At 32.5% G+C, this 10,546-nt stretch overlaps 1 protein-coding gene across 1 annotated transcript in view; it reads left to right on the forward strand.

Annotated features, from left to right (window-relative positions):
• Positions 1–1,046: 1,046 nt before the first annotated feature.
• LOC106474393 (centrosome and spindle pole-associated protein 1-like) overlaps positions 1,047–10,546 on the forward strand; it is a gene marked incomplete at its 3' end in the record, with an annotated part of 37,577 nt that continues 28,077 nt past the window's right edge. The window contains exons 1-2 of the mRNA XM_022402697.1: positions 1,047–1,420; positions 2,724–2,920. Coding sequence (XP_022258405.1) covers positions 2,798–2,920 — 123 coding nt within the window. The remainder of the gene's footprint in view (positions 1,421–2,723; positions 2,921–10,546) is intronic.

Raw genomic sequence — 10,546 nt, forward strand, 5'->3', positions numbered from 1 at the left:
AGTGTATCGGTAAAGTTGTATTCGGAAAGAATAAACCAGTTTTATTAAGTAAAGAACTTGTGTCGCTAAAGTTTCGTCGGAACGAAGTTACGGAAAGTTAATTAACAAACGGAGACAGACGTAACAATACAAATACTTCACTGAAATTGCACTCTTAAAAAAAAACAGATTACCCGATACCCATTCACTATTCATAATTCGCTAAAAGCAAAACACTGATTCTAGTACTTTTACTTTAGCCTTGTTTCTAGATTCTTGCAATATTTAAATTTTTGTGTCATCATCTAGAATGTTGTAGGCCTACTCCCACAAATTTACTTGATCTTAACGTCATGCACCATTTAGCAAATATTTGAATTAAAACATTGAAAATATAATCCAAAACATTATTTTAAGTTTTTGTAAACAATTTATTGTCACCTATGTTAACTATTCATAATTAAACATGTGAACTGCCAAGAATAATTGTTACTCTAAATTATAATTGTTAATCATACATTGCCTGAAGATGGCCCTCTACTATGGCTGAAACATGGCATTTTTAATTTTAAAATTCTATTGTGAGGCTATTCATGATACTAAATTTTAATTAATTCAATATTACAAAACACCAGATGGCAGCACTTACACCAAACGATATTTATAAATTTATTTGTGATGGTGTATCAGAAAATGTGAAATTAAAAAAGTTTCATTTCCAGACAGTATAATAGTAGTAACAAGAATTTAAAGTATGTAGCTAAAACAGATATTGCACTTATTTACAGTTTATGTGCTATAAATTTTAGAAGTGATAAATTGTCTGAAAAAATATCGCTATGAAAGTTAAAATGACAAAAATAATTATCAGTTTTCTATTAGTATTACTACTTACTAGTAGTAGTACTAGTATTAGTAAGTAGTATTACTATTACTGTTAGTAATATTCATAATAGTAGTCAGTACTGCTTAATACCAACAGTGGTAAGACTGATATGATACTGATACTATTATTATTAAATAGTGTAATACTGCTAACAAAAATTGGTACTACTAACTAGTAAAGTAGTTCTAATGGTATTGAGTAGTAATAATATATTTCAGTGTATCAGCTTAATTTGCTAGCTTTTGAAATTTAAGAAACGAAGTAATTAAAGCTGCTGTAAAGTTCAATCATAAAAACAATCAAGGTATAAAATATATTGCAGCGCATTGATGTCACTTTCTTTTTCTTGAACCAACCAAGACCTTCAATCCAAATTGAATGTGGTTTTACTTGTATATATCAAGAAACGTTTTTAACTGATTGAAAACTAATGTATTAACAACACACACCCATCACCATACTGTTCCAGAAGTTTGCAGCTATCAAAGTAGTTTTATCAAGACAATCAAGAGTGAAATCTGTTCTGTTTGTGAGATGTAACAAAACATTTTATATGTAAGTCCTTGTATCAACTTTACATCACTGAGTGAAACCTTTTCTGTGTGTGAGATGTAACAAAACATTTTATGTGTAAGACCTTGTATCCACTTTAAATCACTGAGTGAAACCTGTTCTGTGTGAGATGTAACAAAACATTTTATGTGTAAGTCCTTGTATCTACTCTACATCACTAAGTGAAATCTGTTCTGTGTGAGATGTAACAACATTTTATATGTAAATCCTTGTATCAACTTTACATCACTGAATGAAACCTTTTCTGTTTGTGAGATGTAACAAAACATTTTATGGGTAAGTCCTTGTATCTATTCTACATCACTGAGTGCAATCTGTTCTGTGTGTGAGATGTAACAACATTTTATGTGTAAGTCCTTGAATCCACTTTACATCACTGAGTGAAATCTGTTCTGTGTGTGAAATGTAACAAACAGTTTATGTGTAAGTCCTTGAATCCACTCTACATCACTGAGTGCAATCTGTTCTCTGTGTGAGATGTAACAACTTTTTATGTGTAAGTTCTTATATCCACTTTACATCACTGAGTGAAATCTGTTCTGTGTGTGAAATGTAACAAACAGTTTATGTGTAAGTCCTTGAATCCACTCTACATCACTGAGTGCAATCTGTTCTCTGTGTGAGATGTAACAACTTTTTATGTGTAAGTCCTAATATCCACTCTACATCACTGAGTGAAATCTGTTCTGTGTGTGAGATGTAACAAAACATTTTATTTGTAAGTCCTCCTATCCACTCTACATCACCGAGTGAAATCTGTTGTGTGTGTGAGATGTAACAACATTTTATGTGTAAGTCTTCGTATTCACTCTACATCACTGAGTGCAATCTGTTCTGTGTGTGAAATGTAACAAAACATTTTATGTGTAAGTCCTTGTATCCACTTTACATCATTGAGTGAAACCTGTTCTGTGTGTGTGAGATGTAACAACATTTTATGTGTAAGTCCCTGAATCCACTTTACATCACTGAGTGAAACCTGTTTTGTATGTGAGATGTAACAACACATTTTATGTGTAAGTCCTTGAATCCACTTTACATCACTGAGTGAAATCTGTTCTGTGTATGAGCTGTAACAACATTTTATGTGCAAGTCCTTGAATCCACTTTACATCACTGAGTGAAACCTGTTCTGTGTGTGAGATGTAAAAAAACATTTTATGTGTAAGTCCTTGCACCTTTCCCATTACACAGTTATGAAAATTGTATTTAAACAAAAGATACAACAATAACAATATGATGCAGTTTATAATGTATCTGTTTCTAAATGTTGTATTTATTATAGCTAAGGTCATCATTGGTAAAGAATGCCAAAGCAGACTAACTTCTTTCAGTTGTATATTGGGATGCTAAAGAACAATGATAACTGTAGAAGACTTTATCATCCAAGAAAAAGAAAAGTTGAAGCTGGAAAAACAGCAACTTGAATTACATATTCAGGTGTGCCATAACATTAGGGAATTGAAGAAAGAACATCTTGAGGTAATTTTAAAATATTTGTTTGGATTAAAATACATAAAAACATTGTTCTGAAGTATGTTTTAAGTTGAAATGTTTTATATTATTTTCTAGAGGGAATTTTGGCATTGCATAATGATGATGTGAGATACCTAGAAAGTTTCTGAGTGTTAGATTTGAATTTTGTCTCTAAATTATTTGAGACTTATGAAAAAATAATTAAAAACGTCATTTTGTTGGTTAGTCAGTCAGTTGATTAGTTAGTAAGTGTGATTTTTTAAGTGGATTGGATTTTGCATTATATTTACTGAATAATCAAAAAAGGACCCATCTAAAGTAGAAAACCATTACAATAATAATGGAGATTTCAGCTAAAGATTAAGCTTTTTTTTTGTAATCACTAAATTTTCTTCATAAAGTATTAGTTGAAATTTTGAAGCAATGTTCCACAATATACAAAATGTAACAGCTTAAGAAGTTATTTTTTTAGAATTACTTATTTATATACTGCTAGAAATATGGCTTAGGTAAAACTTTTCATTTGTGTGGTGCAATTTGTTTATCCCTTTCCATGAAACTAGAATTAATTTTCAATCTTTTGACATAATATGTTATTGAAGGATGTAATTTGTATTTCTATTACTGTTTGTCTTTGTTTATTTTATATCATTTTTTTGTTTGCAGTTCTTGTACCATAAACTATAAGGAATTATATATTTGTAAGCATTATACTGTTCTAACATTGTTTGTGTTCTTTTTATATTATCTGGTGGAAATAATTAAATTTTCTGTCCATGTGATGAGAACAAATTACTTTATTTTCTCTGTCCTTTAATGCTTTTACTTGCTTGAACACTTGCACATTATCTTAAGTTGTTGTAGGCCTACATTACCAGTGATGTTCAAACCTCTAACAATACTAGGATTAACGTAAAATCAACTTACTTGTATAAAATAACTCAGCAAGCATGATAGTTAACACAGAACCAAATCCTACATAAAAACCCACTGACTAATTGAACTCTATCATGTAAACAAAACTATACAACTTCACAACTATCTCATTTAATGATTTAGCTTTAAGTGTTCTAGAACATCCTTCTTCATATCCTTAGAATTTTCGAGGTGTTCTAGGCCTATTATATTTCAACATCATCATTAAGACCCATAACTCTCTCTAGTTAACTTTTAAAATATGACATTAAAAGTAAAGCTTATGAAAATACTCTGTCACTGAAGGCTTGTTTTTGTTGTATTTTTTTACTTGTATATCATGAAGTTTTTGTTTCTTTGTAGTTTCAGAGCCTGTCACAGAAGGCTCTTTTATTTATTTGATTTACATGTCTCATAATGTTTGGATTTGTTTTTAGTTTTAATATTCTGTCCAAGAAAACTGGTTTATTTGTAGTTCTTATTCATTAATTTGGAAAGACATTACCTATTTATAATTCTCATACCTTCTCATAGAAGGCTCTTTATTATTTGTATTTATTATCTATGTATATCAAGACAAAATGTGTGTTTGCATGCACCCTAACTCTTCTGAGCCTACTGGGCCAATCTAGCCAAAATTTGTAAGTAAACACCATGAACTATGATGAATGTCCTAAGAAGGTCAAACTGACCTTAAACCCTATTTCTATTTTGTAAAGCCTGTTAGTTAATTACTCCCAACCTATTGAGTCAGTCTCAAACAATCTTGGAAGGTTGATGTTTAGACAATGTTAAATATTCTAAAGGGATTCAAAGTCAAAGAATGACAGTTGCTGGATTGTTTCTCAAACAACCTTACTGTTATGACAGTGGAGGTCACGTGATGCTGGTAACACGTAATGAGTACCTAGAAAGATCGAGGAACTTGTCGGACATCCTAGCAGTTGCTAGAATGGCGCTCTTATAGTATATAACCCGGCAAATAAAGTGACGGCAACAATTTGAATAGCAGACAGAGAGATTGAAGATATAGACCGACAATCGAGTCAAGCACGGTAGTAAGTAAAGTGCGTGAATCATTCGTTGAGAATTATAGCGTTTGTTAAGTTAAAGTGACTGTGGAAATTAAGTGTATTGCGAGGTTGAATTGAAAAAGAATAAACTGGTTTTATTTGGGAAAGGACTTGCATCGCTGAAGTTCTTCGGAAAGAATTTTTACGAGTGATTAACTAACGACCAGAGACGTAACATTACTTTTATCATGGTCAGTGAGATGTAGGGTGGGATCACCTCAAAATCTTTATTTGTTGGTAGATGAAAAGCAAACTGCAAATGTTTTTTATGAAGAAGCTTTGTTATAATTTTAAAATTTTGAGGTGAAGTTTATGTTCAAGTTATTACTTTGAAATATATATAATTGCTGTTAAACTTGCATTGTTTTAATTAAGTTTAAAAATTCCCATTAGTTGAAAGGTATTTAGCTTGTATTTTATAATATAATATAATATAATATATTGTATGTGATGTTTGTGATTCATATTCCTTTCTGCCCGAGGATTGTATTTTTTGTAGTAAATGTACTTTATCCTAGAAGAATCTTTTGAAATAATTTGGTTTTACTTCTTGTTACTTACCTAGGACTTTCACTTGCAATCCTTATGGCATTTCATAAGAAGATGGTGTTTGTTTGTATTTCTCTAAATTATCAAAGAAGAATGCTACTTCTTTGTCTTCATACCCTAAACAAGAAGATAGCATTATTTTCAGTTGTTATACCCTATCTTAAAAGGAAAGCTTTGTTTTACATCCATATAACATATCTTAGAAAAAAGCTAGAAGGATGCTGTAGTGTTCTACTATATCCTAGAAGATTGCTGTTTCTGGTGTTTTACCATAACCTAGAAGATTGCTGTTTGTAGTGTTCTACCATAACCTAGAAGATTGCTGTTTGTAGTATTCTATCGTATTCTAGAAGGTTGCTGTTTGTAGTGTTCTACTATATCCTATAAGATTGTTGTTTGTAGTGTTCTAGTATATCCTAGAAGATTGTTGTTTGTAGTGTTCTACCATATCCTAGAAGGATGTTGTTTTTAGTGTTCTACCATATCCCTGAAGATTGTTGTTTGTAGTATTCTACCATATCCCTGAAGATTGCTGTTTGTAGTGTTCTACCATATCCCTGAAGATTGCTGTTATAGTGTTCTAACATATCCTAGAAGGATGTTGTTTATTGTATTCTACCATATCCTAGAAGATTGCTGTTTGTAGTGTTCTACTATATCCTAGAAGATTGTTGTTTTTAGTGTTCTACTATATCCTAAAAGATTGCTGTTATAGTGTTCTACTATATCCTAGAAGATTGCTGTTTGTAGTGTTCTACTATATCCCAGAAGATTGCTGTTTTTAGTGTTCTACTATATCCTAGAAGGATGTTGTTTGTAGTATTCTACCATATCCCTGAAGATTGCTGTTTGTAGTGTTCTATCGTATCCTAGAAGATTGCTGTTTGTAGTGTTCTACCATATCCTAGAAGATTGTTGTTTGTAGTGTTCTACCATATCCTAGAAGATTGCTGTTATAGTGTTCTACTATATCCTAGAAGATTGCTGTTTGTAGTGTTCTACTATATCCTAGAAGATTGCTGTTTTTAGTGTTCTACTATATCCTAGAAGGATGTTGTTTGTAGTATTCTACCATATCCCTGAAGATTGCTGTTTGTAGTGTTCTATCGTATCCCAGAAGATTGCTGTTTGTAGTGTTCTAACATATCCTAGAAGATTGTTGTTTGTAGTGTTCTACCATATCCTAGAAGATTGCTGTTTGTAGTGTTCTACTATATCCTAGAAGGATGTTGTTTGTAGTATTCTACCATATCCCTGAAGATTGCTGTTTGTAGTGTTCTATCGTATCCTAGAAGATTGCTGTTTGTAGTGTTCTACCATAACCTAGAAGATTGCTGTTTTTAGTGTTCTACTATATCCTAGAAGATTGTTGTTTGTAGTGTTCTACTATATCCTAGAAGATTGTTGTTTGTAGTGTTCCACCATATCCTAGAAGGATGTTGTTTATAGTGTTCTACCATATCCTAGAAGATTACTGTTTGTATTGTTCTACCATATCCTAGAAGATTGTTGTTTGTAGTGTTCTACCATATCCCTGAAGATTGATGTTTGTAGTGTTCTATCGTATCCTAGAAGATTGCTGTTTGTAGTGTTCTATCGTATCCTAGAAGATTGCTGTTTGTTGTGTTCTAGTATAGCCTAGAAGATTGTTGTTTATAATGTTCTACCATATCCTAGAAGATTGTTGTTTATAGCGTTCTACCATATCTTATAAGATTGTTGTTTGTAGTGTTCTACCATATCCTAGAAGATTGTTGTTTATAGTGTTCTACCATATCCTAGAAGATTGCTGTTTGTAGTGTTCTACCATATCCTAGAAGGATGTTGTTTATAGTGTTCTAGTATATCCTAGAAGATTGTTGTTTGTAGTGTTCCACCATATCCTAGAAGATTGTTGTTTGTAGTGTTCTACCATATCCTAGAAGATTGTTGTTTATAGTGTTCTACCGTATCCTAGAAGATTGTTGTTTGTAGTGTTCTACCATATCCTAGAAAATTGTTGTTTGTAGTGTTCTACCATAACCTAGAAGATTGTTGTTTGTAGTGTTCTAGTATATCCTAGAAGATTACTGTTTGTATTGTTCTACCATATCCTAGAAGATTGCTGTTATAGTGTTCTACCATATCCTAGAAGATTGTTGTTTATAGCGTTCTACCATATCCTATAAGATTGCTGTTTGTAGTGTTCTAGTATATCCTAGAAGATTGTTGTTTGTAGTGTTCCACCATATCCCAGAAGGATGTTGTTTATAGTGTTCTAGTATATCCTAGAAGATTGTTGTTTGTAGTGTTCCACCATATCCTAGAAGATTGTTGTTTGTAGTGTTCTACCATATCCTAGAAGATTGTTGTTTATAGTGTTCTACCATATCCTAGAAGATTGTTGTTTGTAGTGTTCTACCATATCCTAGAAAATTGTTGTTTGTAGTGTTCTACCATATCCTAGAAGATTGTTGTTTGTAGTGTTCTACCATATCCTAGAAGATGGCTGTTATAGTGTTCTACCATATTTTAGAAGAATGTTGTTTGTAGTGTTCTAGTATATCCTAGAAGATTGCTGTTATAATGTTCTACCATATCCTATAAGATTGTTGTTTGTAGTGTTCTAGTATAGCCTAGAAGATTGCTGTTATAGTGTTCTACCATATCCTATAAGATTGTTGTTTGTAGTGTTCTACCATACCTTAGAAGATTGTTGTTGGTAGTGTTCTACCATATTCTACAATATTGCTGTTTGTAGTGTTCTACCATATTCTAGAAGATTGCTCTTTGTTGTTTTATACCAGTCTAGAAATCTATTGTTTGTAGTCTTAGTAACCTATTGTTTAGTGATGGTTATTTATCATGTTTATACATTGAAAAAAGTTTTATTTGGTCCTGTTATTTATTCTTTAGAATACATTTGTTTTGAATTCAACTTATTACTTTTACCAAATATATTTTATATCAAATGAAGTAATAATTCTACAATAATATCTAATTTTAGACAATAATTTGGTTATATTAGTTTAATATTCATTATGGAAACAGTATCAACAAGAAACACTGCTGTAAATTTCTTGTCAGTAATCAATTCACAGAAATTAATATGTAGTGTACAACATTTAGTCCAGTACTTATGTAGTGTACAGATGGTGGTCCAGTACTTATGTAGTGTACAGATGGTGGTCCAGTACTTATGTAGTGTACAGATGGTGGTCCAGTACTTATGTAGTATACAGATGTTGGTCCAGTACTTATGTAGAATACAGCATTTGGTTCAGTACTTATGTCATATACAGATGGTGGTCCAGTACTTATGTAGTATACAGATGTTGGTACAGTACTTGTGTAGTATACAGATGTTGGTCCAGTACTTATGTAGTATACAGATGTTGGTCCAGTACTTATGTAGTATACAGATGGTGGTCCAGTACTTATGTCATATGTAGATGTTGGTCCAGTACTTATGTACTATACAGATGTTGGTCCAGTACTTATGTCATTTACAGATGCTGGTACAGTACTTATGTAGTATACAGCATTTGGTTTAGTACTTATGTTGTATACAGATGTTGGTCCTGTACTTATTTAGTATACAGATGTTGGTCCAGTACTTATGTAGTATACAGATGTTGGTCAAGTACTGATGTCGTATACAAATATTGGTCAAGTCCTTATGTCTTATACAGATGTTGGTCCAGTACTTATGTAGTATATATATGGTGGTACAGCACTTATGTCATATACAGATGTTGGTCCAGTATTTATGTAGTATACAGCTTTTGGTCCAGTTTTTATGTCATTTACAGATGCTGGTCCAGTACTTATGTAGTATACAGCATTTGGTCCAGTACTTTTTTCGTTTACAGATGCTGGTCCTGTACTTATGTAGTATACAGCATTTGGTCCAGTACTTATGTAGTATACAGCTTTTGGTCCAGTACTTATGTGGTATACAGCATGTGGTCTAGTGCTTATGTCGTATACAGATGTTGGTCCAGTCCTTATGTCATTTACAGATGCTGGTCCAGTACTTATGTAGTATACAGCATTTGGTCTAGTACTTATGTCGTATACCGATGTTGGTCCAGTACTTATGTAGTATACAGCATCTGGTCTAGTACTTATGTCGTATACAAATGTTGGTCCAGTCCTTATGTCGTATACAGATGCTGGTGCAGTCCTTATGTAGTATACAGCATTTGGTCCAGTACTTATGTCATTTACAGATGCTGGTCCAGTACTTATGTAGTATACAGCATTTGGTCTAGTACTTATGTCGTATACAGATGTTGGTCCAGTACTTATGTCATATGTAGATTTTGGTCCAGTACTTATGTACTATACAGATGTTGGTCCAGTACTTATGTCATATGTAGATTTTGGTCCAGTACTTATGTACTATACAGATGTTGGTCCAGTACTTATGTCATTTACAGATGTTGGTCCTGTACTTATTTAGTATACAGATGTTGGTCCAGTACTTATGTAGTATACAGATGTTGGTCAAGTACTGATGTCGTATACAAATATTGGTCAAGTCCTTGTGTCTTATACAGATGTTGGTCCAGTACTTATGTAGTATATATATGGTGGTACAGCACTTATGTCATATACAGATGTAGGTCCAGTAATTATGTAGTATTCAGATGTTGGTCCAGTACTTATGTCGTATTCAGATGTTGGTCCAGTACTTATGTCATATGTAGATGTTGGTCCAGTATTTATGTAGCATACAGCTTTTGGTCCAGTATTTATGTAGTATACAGCTTTTGGTCCAGTACTTGTGTCGTTTACAGATGCTGGTCCAGTACTTATGTAGTATACAGTTTTTGGTACAGTACTTATGTCGTTTACAGATGCTGGTCCTGTACTTATGTAGTATACAGCATTTGGTCCAGTATTAATGTAGTATACAGCTTTTGTTCCAGTTTTTATGTTGTTTACAGATGCTGGTACAGTACTTATGTAGTATACAGCATTTGGTCCAGTACTTATGTCATATACAGATGTTGGTCCAGTACTTATGTAGTATACAGATGTTGGTCCAGTACTTATGTAGTATACAGATGTTGGTGCAGTTCTTATGTAGTATACAGATGCTGGTCCAGTA

Source organism: Limulus polyphemus, unplaced genomic scaffold, assembly GCF_000517525.1.
Source record: "Limulus polyphemus unplaced genomic scaffold, Limulus_polyphemus-2.1.2 Scaffold7163, whole genome shotgun sequence".
Taxonomy (NCBI): Eukaryota; Metazoa; Arthropoda; class Merostomata; order Xiphosura; family Limulidae; genus Limulus; species Limulus polyphemus.